Source organism: Quercus robur, chromosome 2 (assembly GCF_932294415.1).
Source record: "Quercus robur chromosome 2, dhQueRobu3.1, whole genome shotgun sequence".
Classification (NCBI taxonomy): Eukaryota; Viridiplantae; Streptophyta; class Magnoliopsida; order Fagales; family Fagaceae; genus Quercus; species Quercus robur.
The window spans coordinates 5544655-5565000 of NC_065535.1; the positions used below are offsets into that span (position 1 = coordinate 5544655).

General features: G+C 36.7%; 1 protein-coding gene across 2 annotated transcripts; it reads right to left on the reverse strand.

Annotated features, from left to right (window-relative positions):
* Positions 1 to 13613: 13613 nt before the first annotated feature.
* Positions 13614 to 18649, reverse strand: LOC126711013 (uncharacterized). Of its 2 annotated transcripts, none has more exons than XM_050411234.1 (2): positions 18217 to 18649; positions 13614 to 14881 (listed from the first exon to the last, which is right to left on the reverse strand). In XM_050411234.1, exon 2 carries the CDS (start codon positions 14879 to 14881, stop codon positions 13805 to 13807), a length of 1077 nt encoding a protein of 358 aa, XP_050267191.1. In that variant the 5' UTR covers positions 18217 to 18649; the 3' UTR covers positions 13614 to 13804. The 2 variants fall into 2 exon arrangements, with proteins under 2 accessions (XP_050267191.1, XP_050267190.1); XM_050411233.1 differs by having other exon boundaries at positions 13614 to 14884; positions 18217 to 18648.
* Positions 18650 to 20346: the final 1697 nt, after the last annotated feature.

Genomic DNA, 20346 nt, shown 5'->3' on the forward strand with positions numbered 1-20346 from the left:
TTTCACCAAATGGGTTGAAGCAGAGGCCCTAGCAACGATCACTGAGGCTCGGATCCAGAACTTTGTGTGGAAGAACATAATCTGCAGGTTCGGGATTCCCTCAACGATCATATCAGACAATGGAAGGCAATTCGACAGCCAAGGCTTCAAGTAATTCTGCTCAAACCTTGGGATCAAGAATCAGTTCTCATCCCCAGGGCATCCTCAGGCAAACGGGAAGACGGAAGTGACGAATCGGACGCTGCTCAAGATTATCAAGACCAGACTGGACGATGCGAAAGGTGCCTGGCTAGAAGAACTACCAAATGTCCTGTGGGCTTACAAAACCACCGCCAGAACCCCAACAGGAGAAACCCCCTTCAGGCTTACCTATGGCACAGAAGCAATAATCCCAGTCGAAGTGGGGGTCACGAGCATCAGGCGTGGAACTTTCAACGAAGAGATTAATGACGACAAACTGCGACTCAACCTAGATTGTCTGGACGAAGTAAGAGACAACGCATCCAGCAAGATGATGAAGTATCAAAGAAAGATGGCCGAATACTATGACAAAAGGGTCAAACTGAGACGCTTAGACATAGGTGACCTCGTCCTACGCAGGACCACCGTGGCAACTAAAGACCCTACCCAGGGAAAGCTGGGTCCTACGTGGGAAGGTCCCTACCGAGTCATTCACTACTCGAGACAAGGAAGTTATCACCTGGAAACCATGGACGGACAAAGGCTCCCTCGACCATGGAACATTGAGCATTTAAAAAAGTACCACCAGTAGATGTAATAGACAAATACAGTTACTCTTGAATTCAATAAAAATTTTATCCTTTGATGCCTTTATGCAGATGGGTCCAGTCAATCGTGAGTCAAACTAACGTAACAAGAGTCCGCCTAGACGGACGCAAGTTACCAACGATAATGCCAATAAGTATGAGATAAACTAAAGTAACAAGATTTCGCCTTGACAAATGTAAGTTGCTGGCGACTTTCATAACGGGTACAAAATAAAAATGGCTAAGTGATAAGGTTCCGCCGAGACGGATGTAGATCACTGACGAAGCCCTAAGTGACGAAATTCCTTAATCAGATGTAAGTCACCTAAATAAAAATGGCTAAGTGATAAGATTCGGCCGAGACAGATGTAAATCACTGACGAAGCCCTAAAGTGACGAGATTCCTTAATCGGATGTAAGTCACCTAAATAAAAATGGCTAAGTGATAAGATTCCGCCGAGACGGATGTAGATCACTGACGAACCCCTAAGTGACGAAAGTCCTTAATCGGATGTAAGTCACCTAAATAAAAATGGCTAAGTGATAAGATTCTGCCGAGACGGATGTAAATCACTGACGAAGCCCTAAAGTGACGAGATTCCTTAATCGGATGTAAGTCACCTAAATAAAAATGGCTAAGTGATAAGATTCCGCCAAGACGGATGTAAATCACTAACGAAGCCCTAAGTGACGAGATTCCTTAATCAGATGTAAGTCACCAAAATAAAAATAGCTAAGTGATAAGATTCCGCTAGGACGGATGTAAATCACTGATGGAGGCACACAAAACGTGCTGAAAATATAGACGTAATCCTAAAGTCTACGCGAATGGTGGGGTCCCACTCAACGAACTAAGGATACTGACAAACCCGCAAGGAAAAGAGCAAGGAGAAAAAGAAGAAGGATAAAAATGACAAGCAAATCTCAAGTGGAAAAATTTGCTCCAATTACAAGCTAAGTATAAGGTACGCTAAGAAGTTTTGTACTAATATGTGCATAGTCATAAACAGTAGCATAAAAGCAAGTAAGCATTAAATCATAAAAAAACCCCCAAAAACATAAGGCAATTATCCTTGTTCTTCCTACAGACCCATAAAACAAATTGCCAAAAGATATTGTTCTGAAAATAAAAATAAAAAATAAAAAAAAAATATGTACATCTCCAAAAAAAGGGCCCGAAACACAACGGGCAGATATAGATAAAATCTTCTAAGTGTCAAGTTCGGCAGTAACATGATCGTCAGCAGCAGGAACGTTTTCAGCAACAGGAGCATCGTCAGCAGCAGGGGCATCACCGTCAAGAACAGAAGACTGGGCAGCCTCGTCAGCAGCCATCACTTGATCTACCACCTCTAAATCCAGATTTGGTAGATCAACTCCTGTAGGGTACTAGACGAGGTATCGGCGGAGGAGTTCAAATCCCTTGAAATACCAACTAAAAAGTACAGTGGAATACTCCTCCGTCTGCTGAAAGGCCTCGACGGACCTGGCAGCGATTGTCTTCAACTTCTCTTTGGCCGCCTGAAGCTGGTCATCCTTCTCCAGATTCAGCTGACGCTCAACCCTTAGGTCAGAATTTAGAGCCTTGACTTTCTCCTTCAAGGTGGCAGACTCGTCCATCGACTGTATAAGGTCCTTTTTCAAAGTTGAGTTCTCCTTCTCCAGAGCCTCCATCCTAGAAGTCAAAGAAGTCACCTTAGCCTCTTGAGTAAGACACTCAGAAGCCAGATGAAGGCTCTCCCCCAACACCTGACGAAGCAAGATAAGAACGTCAGTAAAAAAAAAAAAAAAATGGAAAAAGAGGCCAAGGAAAAATGTATGAACAGCCTTACCTGCACAATCTTGTGGACGTGCTGACTCGCGACCACGTTGACAGGTACCCCAGAAAAGACCTTAAGGTCCTCAGCTTTCACAATGTGGTGTGCCCGCTCCACAGCCACACCCTCGTCATCAAAGACGGACGAGCCTACTCTCTCCTTCTCTTTGTCCTTGGCTAACAGCCTCGGCCTCTTTGATGACAGAGTAGGGATCTCCTCGACGGAGGTAGCAGGCGAAGTTACTCGAGCACCCTCTACTCCCGAGATGATTGGAGTAGCATCCACGGAAGGAACGGCGAAAGGACCCTTCCCCATCACACGAACCACTTTCTTGCCGATACTAGCCAAGGGTTCGTCCTTTTTGGCTCTCATCTTGGCGTACATATCCTTATTGAATTTGGTCGTCATCTCTATAAAAATTTAAAAAAATAAATAAAATAAAAAAAAAAGAGTAAGAAATCCAAAGTACGCGATTAAAGGTCAGTATGGACGAAGTAAACACTTACTTTTCTTCTCCTCGATGCTGATGCTGCGCAAAACGTAGGGAGATGGATCCGGGCCCAAACAGTAGAAAGCAAGTGTCCGTGGGTCAAGGAGATCGTCCCAACTCTCAATCGACTTGGAATATTCGATTGCCTTTTGAAGACATTCCTGGTATTTGCTCTTCAACTTGGGACGCTTTTGAACTGCAAAAGGAAGTGAATAAGTGGTTAATGACGACCAAACATGCAAGACAAAAAATAAACAGACGAAAAGGAACATAGACGCACCTAAGTTTGGGGTTCCCCACCGACGAAGTAACCTTGGGATATCACCCCAAGCCTCACTGGAAGGGGTCTCAAAGTCATCCCCGGACACGAAAATGAAACGGGACTTCCAGTACCTGAATGACGAGGCTAGACCCTTAATGATTCTAGTCCTCCTCGTCCAAGGGACTAATTCGTAGTACCCATACTCTTTTGATTCTTTCAAACGATAGATATGGACGAGCTCACTCACTTTGATCATATCCTCGTTGGCAGCAAGCCAAATTTCCTTACAATTAATGACTATCCTCCAGGAGTTCGACATGAGCTGCCCGGGGGCAATGCCAAAATGATCCAATAGCTCCATCACCAAAGGATGGACGGGTAGCCTAAGTCCAGAGGTGAAAGCAGCCTCTTAGAAGCACACTTCACCTGGGAAGAAATGGTGGGCCCGATCCTCAGGACCAGGCCGACGAACCCGAACCCGCACAGGAAACTGGAACCTGTCCTTGAACCTGGCCACTGTATCAGCGTCCAGCCTACACTCTTCGTTGAGAGCGTAAAAAGCCCTAACCTAATGAGGGGTAAAGACGGCTGTATCACCCTCGGCCGGGCCGCCGCTAGACGACAACCCCGTGTCAAACTCACTGGATCTCACCTCAGACATCCTCTTCATCTCTCTCTCAAACCAAGCCAATGATCGACCCAAAATCGGAGATAACTCCCCTAAAACCACACTCAAACCACTACCTTCAAATAGATAGTCCCCAATCAAAGGAAAAAAGTCCCCAGAAACACCCAAAGCCGCCCCTAAGCGAGCAAAAAAGAAAGAAACTGAGGGGCAAGCTACCCAAACCTCAGAGGAATTAACCATGAAAAGGGATACCCAAACCTAAATGCCCAACATACCAAACACGAAAATAAAAGACAAAGGGAGAAAAAATCAGAAATTTATAAAGAGACTTTGGAGAAGAAATCTGAGAAATCGAAGAAGTAGCGTACCTTGGAGAACGGAACAGTCGAGGCCGGAGAAATTCGCCACCGGAGTAAGGTTAGAGTCGCCGGAGCAGGATTGGGGTGGTGGCAGAAGCAAGCAAAGAAAAAAGAACAAACTCTCGGAGCAGAAAAAGAAAGAAAAACCAGAGTGAAGAAAAATGAAAGGTTTTTAAAACCAGAAACCCAAGGAAACTGAAAAGTGGGGGGAAACCCAATGGGTCGTGCCATCAATACTCCCAATCAACCTATGCCACGTGGCCACTTCCCATACTGCGCCGCCATCACACATTAAATTCGAAACGAAACCCCAAGCGTCACAAACTATTCAGGAAAAGAAACTCTTCACCTTCTATGGCCTTCATGACACGTCACTGACGACCACAGAAGCTGGGGGGCAACTGATAGGAATGACGAGATCACATTACCCTGACGAGATCAATACTAGTGACGAGGTAAACCTTGACAACAAACGAGTCATCACCGACTAGGAAAAGAAAATCATTCAATGGCGCCAGCAGATAACCTGGACAGTTACAAAACCAGCAAAGCAAACCGTTGGAGCCTAATAAAAGCCCCATAATTGGGCTGAAGGCGTTACAAGAAAGAGGCATTAACACCCCAACGGCTAGCAGTCAAACTCACATATATAAAGTCCTCACATTGACAACAGAAGGTACACATATACTAAGACTCTAAAAAGATACCTACTATCTTCTAGTTCTGTGAATTGCTTTATTGTTCTAACTTTGGCATCGGAGGCGTTGTGGCAGGCACCACACCAGTGACCCCTTTCTTGAAGATAATCGGGCGCTGACAGGGAGTTCCATCTGCCTACTGTAACTGATGAGTTTGCACCTCATCAGCACTTTCTTGGAAATTGGAATCTAGGTTTTATAAAACATGAACATGGGTTTTAGATTTGATTTATAGTTTAAATTTATCCATTGTTAAACATGTGAAATAGTTTTTGTTCATGTTTCCTATTAAATAAAAAAATAAAAAAGTTTTTTTTTTTTTTGGGTTGGATTTGATTTTATCAAATAGCTTTTAGAAGTGGTTGAGATCAAAAGTGCTAGATCTAGGCAAAGCATCAATGTCCCACAATTATTTTTTTCATTGGAATAGAAAGTGCTTGTTTAAATTCTTCATTGAGTTTTGGTTTGTCTAAACTTGTTATGGCTTTGCATCCATGTTTATTTGGTGCTAATTTTCTGATTTTTGTGAAATCCATTGTAGGAGCTGTCTTTAAGGGTAAAATATCTGGTATTGTTAGAACATATGTGAATCATGTTAGGAACATATGTCAATGTAGAATTGGCTAATCCTTTGACAAAACACACTTTACTTGTAATTGGGTAGATCTAGGATGTATTCAATACTTCAAGGAACAAGGTTTCAAGTCCAAGTTTTAAAGTCATGCAAATCTGTCTAAAAATCAAGTGAAGAAGTGCTAGATTTTAAAGCTCAATAACTAGCTTGACAAATAGCATCTATCGAGATTTAAAATGCAACTTTTGCCCGATGCTCGACAGCTGCTCGATAGATACCTTATCTATCGAGATTTAAGAAAATCAGATTTTCAGTTCTAATTTCACTCCAATCATTGTATAAATGTTTGGACTTTCTTTTCTCACAATCCTAAACATATATAAGGATTATTTTGAGTGCCCATAACTAATGCAAGTGAGTGCAACTTGATGCAAAGGTTTTTCACAAGCATATTATGACCAGAGACAATTTGCCCTAGTTCATCTTTCTTTTCAAGAAGTTATTATGTTTGTACGTCATAGGGTTTTGTAACCAATGAGCTTTATGATCTTCATTGTGTTGATGAACTGAAAAACTTTGCAACCAACATCCTTCTCAAGTTGGTGGTTAGTCATATACTTGGATTCGTGCATCGATTGGTTAGTCACGTATTGGGAGCAGTGCATTGAAAAAGAGAGATTGTCACTAAAGAAGAAGTCCAATTGGGTATTGGGGTAAGGGTTCAACTGTAGGTTGGTATAAGGTACTGTGATTCTTTTACTTGTAACCGCTTGTTATGGTAATAGTGGATTCTCGGGAGTGGTGACCTTAAAATTATCTGGTCGGGTTTTTGCCTTGGAGGTTTTCCCCATTCGTAAACAAATCACCGTGTTAATTTTATTTTTCACTGCATATTAACTTAGTCGTTGGTGATTTGTTTGTACTACCACGTATATTGCATGCTAATCGGATTAATTAATTAACTTGGCTAATTAACTGATTAATTCATCACAAGGGATCCATACATCTAGGCCTATTAGGCATGCACTTGCTTCAGTTTGTATTATTTTGAGTCGTTCCTTTTTCAATTAGTCAGTCCATGATCTCAAAGTTTGATGGTAGGGTATCGTATAAGTATGCCATAGGCTTCAGCTGCTAAACTTGTTTCAATGATGGGAGCAAAACCTACCGATGGTCAATCCATATCAGAACTGATAGCCACTGCTTATGATACTTTATTGGCTTTTGCTTAGTTTACAAATTCATAAATCATGAATTTGCTTTGAGTGATCTAACATAATATCAAATACATTTTATTTGAGAGGACTCACTCATACATTTGTAAAATGGCCATGGAATGACCCAAGGACCGACACAAACACCACTCGGGTCCAAAGTAACACGAAGGGACTTACAACACATTGATAGGATTCACAATTTTAGAGTTAGATGCAAATGATCGTTTCATGACACTTGAAATTATAGTTTCATGATAGTTTGAAACTATAATTTCAAGTGTCATGAAACTATCATTTGCATCTAACTCTCAAACCATGAGTCCTATCAATGTGTCGTAAGTTACTTCGTGTTACTTTGGACCCAAGAGTGGTGTCTGTGTCAATCCTTGGGTCATTCCGTGGCCATTTTATGTTTTTGCACCTTGGTAGCTAATTTCTAAGCTTTGTTTCGGTGTAAATGTTTTACAGAAAACATTTTTAGCATTTTACATGTTTGTTTTGTTGAAAAATGCTGGTCAAATAAAAAAAAAACATTTTCAATTAACTGTAAAATCCTTCGTAAAACTTTTTACAAAATAAATTCCACTAAAATGTTTTCCAAATTGGTGAGCTTACACAACACCCCCCCCCCCCCCCTCTCCCCCTCCCCCTCCCCCCCCACGCCCCTCTCCTCTCTAACATAAGTGGTTGTCGAAGCCTTGAATCATGGTGGTTATCAGAGCCTAGTTCGGTATCAACGAATCATAATTGGGAAGCTCCAACCTACGTTGGGGAGACTTCATTTGTTGTTGGGGGGCTCCGATCGCAGCTAAGGGCATTAATTGTGGCAGGAGGCACTAATTTGGGCGCCAATTTGATGTCTGGGGCCACAGATCTACTGAGGTTGCATCGTTCTAATGCTTGGGATCATGGATCCAATGGGATTTTAGGCAGATTTGGTGGTTTATGGTTGAAAAGTTTTAGGTCACACTTAAGATAGCATCATTTTGGAATTGGTATGGCTATCTCCTTGATGCTAATAGACACCGATTCAACCTAAAAATAAATAAATAAATTGAACCTTTAGATTCTAAGTCTTTGTTACAATTGGCAAAAATTAAAAATAAATAAAATAAATAAATAAAATTAAGTTATTTGTTAGGAAAGAATCAATAAATGTGATGAACACTTACTCTTTATAGCTTCTTAATTTTGTAAAGTGATTACACCCAATCACTTCAAAAAGTAAAGCTGGCACAATTTTTGTTGATAAAGAGGCAAGATACGAATCAATTACTCTACCTCCTGTAGAGAATGCATCTTCTGAAGCTATTGTGGTGATGTCAGATGTCATAATTGAGAGAATACAAAATTTCAGATTGTTAGTCTTACACCATTCCAAAGCATCAAAATCTAAGTATGAAGAGTCAGCGCATATAAAAACACCTTCCAAGTAAACATCCAAATTTGATTTTATTGGTAGAATGTTATTGGCATTTCCAACAAATTGATTAAACTTCATTCTGTCTCTGGTTGTAAACTTTGGATTATTGTCATCAACGCTAATACTATCTTCAGTGGATTTAGAAAATGAACAATGGTGTTAAAAGTTGAACTTATATGGATTGTGTGTAAGCAAGAAAATGAACAAACAAAAACAAAAAATATAGAAATTTAACTTCAAAAGGTAAATACCCCAAAAACTAAAAATAAATAATAAGAGATGGAAAATTTTTTAAAAAAAATAATAATAATAAGATTTCCAAAAGAATGTAAAAGTGTAAGAATGAAGGTACTTGAAAATAAGATGTTGAAAATATTGCTTCTCTAAACTTCCACCCATTATATTAAAATACTGTTAATGAATCCCATTAGAGAATCAAAGACTATCTACATCTACACATCAATCAATCATCAAAATATATATATAGACACACACACATAAGTAGAGACCACACATGGGAAAGTATGAGGTTTTGTCATATGGTGTACTTTTTAAAAAAGTAATTAAAATACACTCAAGTGTCATATTAGAGATAAGAACAAATTAAAAAATAAAGACTCTTTGATTCAATGTTTCAATACTACTCTTTCTTTTCTTTGATTTAATGTTTCAAGACTTTTTCTCTCTCACACACACACAAAACTCTTTGCATTTCCATTCACCCTTCTCACCCCTTGCACTTCTACTCCTTTATATACACCTACTCACAACCCTTCATGTCATCTCATCTCAAATACTCCCAAACTAAGAATGATATCATTTACCTTCAATCTTTTAATGACACCTATCAAACTCCAACATTGTTGTCCCATCTGATCCTAACCTGTATGACTTGGCCATGACCAAGAAAGGAGGCTTACGCTTTTTTTTCTAGTGAGGAGGCTTATGATTTTGATGTTGAAGTCAAACATTGTGGGTTTTGTGAGAGTTGTGATATACTGTGAGTCTTTGGGTGTTTGGGATTTTGGTGTGGGAAAGTGTAGGCGTTACATTTTATACCGGTCATTAACCTTTAGTCCTTTCCCCAATGATGAGCTTGATATGTCAACAAATGGTAATTGAAGTTATCTTGGTAGTTCAAAAGTAATCACAACTCAAAAGTGTTCCAAATCGCTTTGAAAACAATGTTGAAAAATGACCTATGCTCACTATTTTGACCATAACTTTTGATCCACAAATATTTTTTGAGTGAGGTTTGTTTCATTGGAAAGTAGACATCATAGACTTCAATTTGAATATAAATTTTTTTAAATTGGGATTTAAAATGAGCGAGTTAGGGCCGTTTAAAGTTGGGCCAATATTGTAATCAAAATTAGGGTTTTTGGGGAAGTATGTGTACGCACCCTCACTTCTAGCAGCCTAGAACTTCAATTTTGGGCCCCCAACATTTCAATATTTGACAGGGATTGGCCCCAAAACCCTTGGAAACATCCAAAACCCTCTAAATGAGCCCAAAAACCTTAGTTTTAGCATATAAATACAATCTTATGCCTCCAACTCCAAAAGCTAGCTAGGAAGAGAGTCTTTTCACCACCACACTTCAAAAAACCTCTTTTCAATATTCACACACAGCAGCTAGCACGATTTTTAAAACCTCTCTCTAGTGATCTTATGGCAAAATTCATCTATCTCATTCCAAGAAACGTTTTTTAAAACATTCTTTCAAAGCTTTTCAAGAACATATTGTATTTTGGAGCTGTGATTACTAATGTTTATTGAGCTCTTTGATTTCCTTTGAATCTCATTGAATATTTTTGTGTAGGCACTGAGGGGCCAATTAAATACTCGAATCTAAAATCCTCAAGTAAGGTGAGTCTCTCACAATGAATATTATCTTGTTTGAAAGAATATGAGCATGCTTTGTTTATGTTTTGTTGTTCTCGTGTAAATCTAGTTCCAATACATGTTTAAGACTTTTATTTGATGTGTTTAATTTAATCCTTAGTGTTATATTCTGTTCTAATTGCAGAGTTAAATGAATGATTGACTTAATGAACAGGTTTGCTTGGTTGTGTGTTGTTCTTGATTAGATTTATATTTTATGCATGCATAGGATTTTTTATTTGATATGTTAAACTTAATCTTTTGTGTTCAATTCCATTCTAAGCATGAAGTTAAATGAATATGTGAATGAGTATGTTTTGTTTTGTATTTTGGTGTTCTTGAGTAATATGAGATCCTATGCATGATTTGTTTTTATTTGTTTATCTTTGTTTACCTTTAATCTGATTTGTTTTTAGTATTGTTTAAAGGGCTGAATTGATATATTAATGGATGTGGATTTGATTGAATATGTGAAAAGGATCTAGATTTGTGTTTCTATGTCAACTGTCGATATGCACATGCATGGTCGAAGGTGCGTACGCAGTTTGAACTAGAAAAGGCCGAATCCATGTTTTGATTGTTTGATATGATTACTTTAATATTTCTATGTTTAATTAGTATGTTTGACACCACCGCACACCCTTGATGCGATGGTCACTCCACAAATATAAGTGCTTGTGAGGTGTGGGGGGCAAGGGACAGGATTCAAGTCTCCAAAAAGGAGTTTCACAAATATTTACACTTAGATTAGGTTAGAGTAGAATTCTTTTTTGTATCAAAAAAAAAAAAAAATTTATTCTGTTTGACTATATTTATGTTAGAATATTTTAATTAATTCCTTGCCATTATTTCCTCTCTTAACTTTTCCATGATATTATATTTGACATGTTTAAAATATGATGTTTCCTTATTTATGCATGATTAGATTTTTGTCTAATTTGATTTGTAAGTAATTGGTATTAGACTTGATATACTTGATTAATTTTTTTATTTTCCTGTGTTTTTTCTTTTAATAATTGCATAATTAGTCTCATAAAAAAAAATAATTGCACGATTAGGAATCTTGGGTTTTGTTAATAATATCCTTCTTTAAATATAACCTATCAACATTAGTAAAGGTTGGCCCACGAGCTGAGTGAAGTTGGATGTCTAACACTTTTTCATTCTTATACCCTAATTCCGGACTTAGTTTCTATATGTAGACCCATGTAAGAGGCCCAAATTGGTTCCTGGACCTAGCAGGTGACGACCCGCAAAAAAAAAAAAAAAAAGGCGGGCCATGGAACCCGCAAGTGCGAAGCAATGCACTCACAGAAAGTCATAAATGTACTTTGTTTTAAAACTAAGGAGAAAGAGAAAGAAACCTTCTAATTAATTATTGATGAGATTAGTTGTTTTTTATTATATTGTTTTAGAACTCATATTTTGTAGGCTTCTTTGTAGTTTTTTACTGCTATTTAGTGTGGTATATACTGTAGTGATAAAATAAAATAAAAGTCAATGATGATTTCAGAGTGTTTTCCTTTTCTTTTTTTTTCTTTTTTTTGAAATATAGAAACCCAATTAAAGATAACTAAATATTGATAAATGGATGTTTGTTAGCCTACTTTTATTTGTTTAATCACATTCTCTTTATGCAGATACTTACAAATTATTTCTTTAATTTCATCAAGATAATTAAATGGGTGTTTGAGATTGGGGTCTTCATATTTGGTTGTAAGAATGGGTGGTCGATGAAGTGTTTGGGAAGTTGCTTAAATTTATGTAATTTCATAATATGAAAGTATTTTATGTTTTAAATTCTTATTAGAGATTTCAAAATCATTTGATCAGTTTAAAAAAATAAAGTATACATTTTACAGTAAATATTATAATATCTTATAGCCTCATAGAAATGTCGAAAACTATGTAGTTTCAACCTCAAAATTTTATATTAATAAAACAATTCCACTCAATATTTGGAAACCAATTCTAGGACAATTTTTTATTGTTATTTTTATAAAATAAGAATTAAGAAGATCAAGCTTCAAAGCATTCAACAATATTGTGGGCAAACATAAATATTATACAATAAAATGAGTATACAATAAAATTTATTTCGAATAAAATTATAAAGTATCCGTGGATCGTGCAGGACATTATCTAGTTTGATATAAAAGAAAGAGAGTGTCACCTAGAAAGAAGAAATATTTATTCAAATATATAACCAAAAGGAAATTATAATAAGGAAGCAAAATGAAATTCTAAATTTGTACAAATGTGTCACTCAAAAACCACCCCATAAAGATTGGCAACTTACGTACAGCCAAATGAGAGTTTGTATTATAGCCAATGCTCCAAATGATTGCCAATTGGTTCCTTAACCTCTCCCCCCATCTCTCAGAGACTATAAACAATGGCTCAATAATAAATAAAGGCTCAGGAGATACACTTACGAAACTACCCTGCACAAGGAAAATAAAAAATAAAAATAAAAAGCATTTACAGTATGTGTGCTTGATTTTGTCATAGTCTAAATTCCAAATCATTACAAAATGAGAGGATCCTCAGCTCACCTCAGTTACAATCTTTGAGTAACACACGAATAAATTATAGCAAATTTTTTTTTTTTTTTTTTTTTTTGGTAACATATTATAGCAATTTTGAATTTTAAGGAAATGTGATCTCAATTTTAATTTGAAATGAAGGTCCAAAAGTCGTGTGTGAAAAATAATTGCACAACGAAGTGTGCAAACGACATTCTTGTGCTATTTACAAAGCCCTTGGTTTCTAGTTTCTACTAGCATCCAAGAGCCACTCCCATTCATGTTATTCCCTGCCATTGCGTATTTCTTGTTTTGCCCTTGCCATTGTTTATTCCCAACTGAGTGCCAACAACTGAAAAATCATATTATCTACAAGCTTCTTGTTTCTAGCCGAAGTGGACAATGCAGGGTACATCCAGACGCAGACAATCATGAGTTGTTACAATGTATTTATGTCATATCTGAACCATGATACCAAGAAAGAGCATTGAAAAAAAATACTGCACTGTCATTATACGAATTTCTCGCACCAGAACTTCTGCGATCATGCATGTAGAAATTACATTGAGCACAATGATCATGTATGTAGAAATTAAAATCACATTTGTCCGTTCTATAAACAATGATCATGTATGTAGAAATTACATTGAGCACAATGATAGATCAAATCTTTGCAAAATCCCTTACAGACTTTACATTTACGAGAGTCTTTAGTTTTCTCTATGAAAGTAAGGGGATGTGGGTGACAATCAACTTTATAAGCACCTCCAAACTTGTAATTTGGGTAATCCCCAAAAATACATTCGATATGAGTAGGATAATTGCAATCTGCACAGTAGTAGAACCAATGCTTTGGATCTCGTTCTTCTTCACAAATATCACAGTAATATTCACCAGAGTCATCTTCGGCTGTATAATGAAGAGTGAAGGGATGCTCATGTTGTTTGTACCTTATAGAATGTGGTAGTGTAGCACATTTGAAGTCCAAAGCAAATTCACAAGTGGTACAACGGAATATTGATAAAGTTTTAGAATCACAACAACTACAACTCTGAAGAGATTTATTGCCAGAGGCAAGAAGAAGACGATGCTCATGACCATGGTGGGTAAGAATGTCTAAGATCAAACTACATTGAACATCAAGATCAAAATGGCATTTCTCACACCGATAGACGAAGCCATTGCATCTTTGAAGACATGCATTGCATAAAAAAAAAGTCACCTGGTTCCGTTGGGAAAAGAGTGAGTGAGTGTCGATGAAGTGGGTGTCGCTTTCTTTTGGGCAATTTAGCACAAGATTCATGAAGAAAGAAGCTACAATTTACACAACTATAAAACGGAGAGAGAATGGCTTGTACACACCCATCACATTTTTCATTACTTAGAACCTCATGAGTAAACTTTAAGTCATGATTATGACTAAAATGAGCAATTTCTATGAATTGTTGAGTTCCATCCTCCCCAACATTGATTTTTTTAACTTCAAAAGTTCCAATGATTTCATCGTGCTCTAGACCCTCATCTTTAAGTTCTTGTAAATCTGTGTCCTCCCTATTTTCCTTGACCATAGCACAATCAAGGTGGGCAACAAAATCACATCTAGAGCAATAGTAAAGTCCAAAGCGTGTTTCCACTTTTTGAACACAAAGTTGACAAAATCGAGAGTCGGATTCATGGAGTTCAAGAGAAGAATGGGTGAGGTGGAGGAGGTGTCTGTGACGTGCAACTTTGATTTTTTCTGGGAAATGAGCACATTTGTTATGAATCCAGAAGCCACACGAGGAACATAGATTAGGCACACCTTTGTCTTCTTTGCCACAAAGGTCACAAGTGAACGTGATCAATTTGCAAATGGGAGTTAATGGATGGTCATGGAATTCGGCTTCAAGTTCTAAAACACCACATTTTATGTGAATGTTAAAGTCACAACGATAACAACAATAACTATATTCCCAACAAAATTCTTTGCAAACAATGCATTTGCTATTTTCTTTCTGGAGATAGCCTGTCGATTCATCAATGAGAATAAGAGGATGAGCTGGATGCAAGGGATGGTGCAACCCAAGGGGTAGTTCTGCACATAATTTATGATGGTAAAACTTCAATTCATTGCATTTCATACAACTGTAGCTAGGACCGAATATTGGTTCCCGACACCCATAACAAGGAAGTCCCATTCTCTCGTCTTTATTAAAGACCAAAGGATGGTCTGAGTGGGAAAAATGTTGAAGCTCCATCTTCTATCACATGCACAATCACAAACAGCATCCAATTTTTTAGGGGAAAAAAAGGACTTAATACAGCAAGGCTGGGTGCTAACCCAAAACCCAAATCTAGAGTTTAGAAAAAAAAATTTTAAAAATTAAAAATTAAAAATTAAGAGAGAGAGAGAGAGAGAGAGAGAGAGAGAGAGAGAGAGAGAGAGAACAAGAGGCTTAAGAATTGCTTTTGATTCTAGTAGCATTTTTTTTTTTTTTTTTATTGTTTAATTTCGATGTAAAAACACCGATTGTAACGTCTGCATGTGAGATTGAGGTGGGGGATTGGTGGTTCTGGGATTTTAATAAAGAATAAAGGCTTTTTGGGGTTCATACATTTAAGGAGTATGCAGAGAACTTGGGTGCAACTAGCAGCACATGATCTGATTGATTTGGGCTATAATAGAGGGATTTTAGAATGAAAAATTGGACGCAATTGTTTAAAATGCATGGGGTCCTAGAAAAAAGGCATGGGGTTGTTAAATTGGGGGTGGGTACTGGGTATTTTGTCGGCTTATTTAGTTGTCAAAGATATTGTTGCTTTTTTGTTTTGTAGCGTAAAAAGTGGAAGGAAATATAAGAGTTAAAGATAATGACATAGATATGATTTTTTTTAATTTTATAAAATAAATTTAAAAAAATAAAACTTGTGGAATTTAATCAAAAGGGATGCACCTAACAAGCTAGGAATAAATATTAAGAACAACGACAGTTCCAATTATGTCCATAATTGAACCCCCAATACTTGTAACTAAAAATGTATAATTTGTTTTACTTTCTTCTATTTATGTCAATTGGCATCATTTGTTAAAAAGTATCTAACTCAAATTTAAGTTTACCTTTATTCAATATATGAAAGAGTGCAGCTAAATTTACCTTCATATTTAATATGGTTAATTATTTATGTCAGCCATTACAATTCAAAACAACAAAGTTAATCAACAAAACCTTCAGTAGAAAGTTTAGTTGTAAATGTTGTATGGGGATACAAAAAATGAAAGAGTAGTGTCTTTTAGAGTTTCACATAAATGTCACACAAGCATGGAAGCAATAAAATGCTACTATATTGAACATCCATATGAAATTTTTTATTTTTTTTTTTTTGGTATAAGTATCTATATGAAAAATTTTAAGCAAGCAAAACAACCTACCAATTATGAATAGCAATAGAAAAACACACATACATATGAACAAATTTGCATAAGCAACTATTAATACTTACAAGAAGAAGAATTCAATTTTGGCTTCAAAACACACCAATGGAAGCTTCTAAGTTAGTCTCAACTTCAATTTTGTTAAACCTAAGTTCGTGTGAAACTTATAACTCCTACTATACATAAGATTATTATGTCATTGTGCCATATAAAGAGAAGTAAGTAGGCAATGTGGAAGGCATTTATGCTTGCTTGCCAAATTAAACTTACAACTCATGTAAAACAAGCTTTCTTGCCAGATTAAACTTATGAAGCAATTTGGCAAAACATTTATGCTTGCTTGCCAACTTAGACTTATAACTCATGTGGAACAAAAGAGACAAGTAGGCAAATCATTGATACTTGCTTGCCAACTTAGACTTTACAACTCATGTGGAACAAAAGAAGCAACTAGGCAAAGCATTGATGCTTGCTGGCCAACTTAAACTTATAAACTTCTCTCTCTTTTTTCCTTTTTTTTTTTCTTTTTTTATCCATGTCCAAACTTCATACTAACATAGTAACATTTACTTTTTCTTTTTTGTTTGTAAACATGTTCATACTAACATTTTATTTTTTCATTCATTTATAAGATTTTATTTATGCATCTCTATCTAGCTACACATATGAAACTCTATCTCTTATGTTGCATTTGAATGATGAATTTTGAGGTGGAATTTACAAAAAAAATTGTACTTAGGACATTTTTAATATTAATTTTTATTGTACATGTTAATAAGAAATGCAATTCAAAAATTTTGTAGAATTTTAGACTTTAGATTTCAAAGCATTCAAATTCAAAGTTCAATTTTTATGAAGGAATGCATCATATATAAATGCTACCAACATTCAATTTTTATGAAGGAGCGCATCATTTATAAATGCTACTAACATTAATCTTGTCGTACCACCAACCAAATCACCATTTCATTTGCTGCAAAACTATACATATATGCTAGGGGCATCCAAACTTTTTAAATTGTCAAACTTTACCCTTATATTTCTGTTTAATTTTGAAGTATATTGGTGCCCCCAAAATTTTCTTATTTCTTATACGACCCATTTAAGTTTGTTTATATAATCTTTCTTACATTGGACCCCTAATCTTGAAATTTTAGTTCCACCCTTAACCACTTTTCATACTGTCGCCGACACTACGTCGTCACAACTACCCTCACCATTATTATTAGTACATCTTTAATATTTAATCTGAATAAAAAATAGATATTTTTGAAATGCAAAATATCCTAATGAACACAGGCCGAAGTGAACTGCAGTATGTGTGTGGGCCGAAATGTGTATGAGGATTTAAACCCAAAGAAAAGACCTAGGCTGATTTTAAGAGTGGGCTAGCCGAAGGTTGGGTTTTAAGAAGCAAATATGGGCCCAGGGTGAGTTTCGGACCTGGTCTAGGCTCTAAAAGTTGATGGGCCTGCTCGGTGTGGGCTAACCTCGCTTGAGAGAAGCCCAGTGGATTGGGTTGGATCAGGCCCAACCCAAGGATAAACGGGTAATGCACCAAACGACTGGGTCGGGTCTAACCCGACCCGTTTATATTTCAGACTCCAGCCCCTCTCTATTCGAACTCTATCTAACTCTCCCAATCGGACCACCATGGTCGAGAAACCTCAAGCTCCTCACCTCCACCACCGGCGGTGGTTCGCACTTCGATCATAACCTCGCTCAAACTTCGATCTAGACCCATCTCTCTTCCTTTCTCACACTTCGATCTCAACAGAATGGAGTTTCCATGCTCCTCCGTGGTAAACACTAACCACCACCACCACCACCATGAGGTGGTCTCCTCCTCTCGGCGTCTTGATCTCTCTCTCTCTCTGAGTTCTCAAACCCAAAACCCACTCTCCCTAACCGATTCTCTCTCTCAAGCTCAACTTTTCGATCTAACCCCTAGGAAGGCTCTACACAGCGCGTGTACAACGAATCGGTGGTGTGGAGGCCTAGGCGATCACGGATCGACCATGATAGCATGTTCTTGTATAAATTAGCATCATAGAGACTGTGTGATTCTGTGACTGTGGGTGTACTGTGTACAGTGGTGAGATGCTACCATATACGAGAAAGAAATAAAACAGAAAAAAATAAAAAGGGTTTCGGATTTACACATTGGATGCACCCTCTTTATTTTAGGTTTCTTGTTCTCTTTGCTTTGATGATTGCTGGCTGTATTGTGTTGGTTTCCTCTGGCTTCATGCTTGTGGTTACCTCCGTGGGTGTTTGGCTGAAGAAAAAACACAAAGGACAAGTTAAAACTCAAGCTAAAACAAAACCAAAAAAAAAAATGAGTAAAGGAAAAAAAGAGAAGAAACTCATGTTTTCTGCATCTTCTGTGCTCTGGTTCTATGCTGTTATTTCTCTCTGCCCAAACCGTGAAATTTCTGAATGATGAGGTCTCTCCCCTTGTCTGAGGTGAGGACAGTGTGCACGAAGGTGTGGGAGTGAGGCCGGGAGGTGTGTGCTGCTGGCAGAGGGAATTCTTCCATCTGATGCTGCGGCAATGAAATTCCATCTCTTTTCTTATATCCATTCCTTTTAATTGCGAAGAAACAAGGTGACACTCACCCAATTAAAAGTAAAATATTTATCGCCGCTTGTTTGGCTACAATTGGTTATTTTTTTTATTAAATGTACTGTAGATAAAGATAAAAGTTAGTTAAAATAATTTAGTAGGATCTATAAATAATACCAAAAAATACAATAGAACCATAAATAATAACAAAAATAAACTAACTTTTTAATTTGGAACCAAACGCACACTTTTTAAAGTGATTTTTCACAAGACCAAAATTTAAAAAATGTGAAACTTTCAGACCAAATTAAAAATAGTGATAAGTATCTCGTGACAAATTCAAATAATTTCTTCAATTAAACTGTGTCTCCTAGTATTTTCAAGATTAACTTTTATCCAAAATTGGGTTTATTAGAGCAACTTGAAAACTTTGGTAAAACATCATAACGAAGTTTTTAGCAATGATATTTTCTAGAAAATGAAACATTTTTCAAAATTCATTTTTTATAAAACTATCTCATTTTTTAATGTTTGGTAGCAACTTTAAATGAGTTGAAAAACAATCTCCTAATTTCCCTTGTTTAGCTTGTTGTGAGATAGAGTTGTTTTCTAAAAAAATTTAATGGAAAAAAATGTCTAAAAATAAGTCATACTTTTTATGTTGACCAAAGATAATTTTCCTTTGACTCATCTTTTTTTATGCTACTAAACACAGAAAACTATCTTTACGCAAGGTTTTCCATCAAAACAAACGGAGTGTTATAAAACAAAGCACATTTTCCAATGAGAAGCCCTAACTGGCAAATTTCATATTTTCATAATGATTCAATCAATTCGGGTTTGATTTTTGCCTTTAAATAAAAAAAGTGAAATGACTTTCAATATTTTTAATGCAAGGTTAAAATAAGTTTGTGAGATTCTTAATTTTAAATTTGGATTCCTAGTAAAATTCAAGGCCAGACAAAATATAGTATTGACAACTATCAAATGAACCTATTCGAGCATGATATAAAGGCCCAATCCATTAACTTTAGAATACCCGAAAACCCCGAGCTCAATAACAAGTAGTAGGCCACACCAGTCCAGAAATCAGTTATAGATCAAGGACCTGACTAGTCAGTAACAATAATGTATTGGGGGAAATCGCCTGTTGAGAACCAATTGGCAGCAAGTGCAAGTTTCAAGATAGTCACATCTATCTTAAGGAGTGGGTCCCATCTGGTCAGGAATATATCCTAGAAGGGCACACTCATCTAAAAAGCCTTTCCACCATCATGACAATCCTACTAAGGGAAGTCTATAAATAGGGGCCGAAGGAGTGAGAAAGGGGGTTGGAAAAATCAGGGTGAGAAAGACACACAAAAGAAAACTATGAGGATTAACTAAAGATGAGGAACTCACTTCCAAGCTTAAGCCTTCTCGGGAGATACATTCAAGGTAGAAGAATATGAACTAGGACAGAAGCTCTTTCACTTGGGCAATCGGATTGGCCTCAAGAGGTTTTCCTATTGTAGAAAACTCTTTACCCACATTATACAAATAAATTGGGGACTTGACATCAAAGCCCACAAGGTAATTTGGGCCCGAGGGCTTCACAGAACCAGTTTCATATCATTTATAATAATGTGTATGTGAAAAGAATCATGAGCACGAAGCCCAATTTGAGTATATATATATATATATATATGTGTGTGTGTGTGTGTGAAATTTTTAACAATAAAATA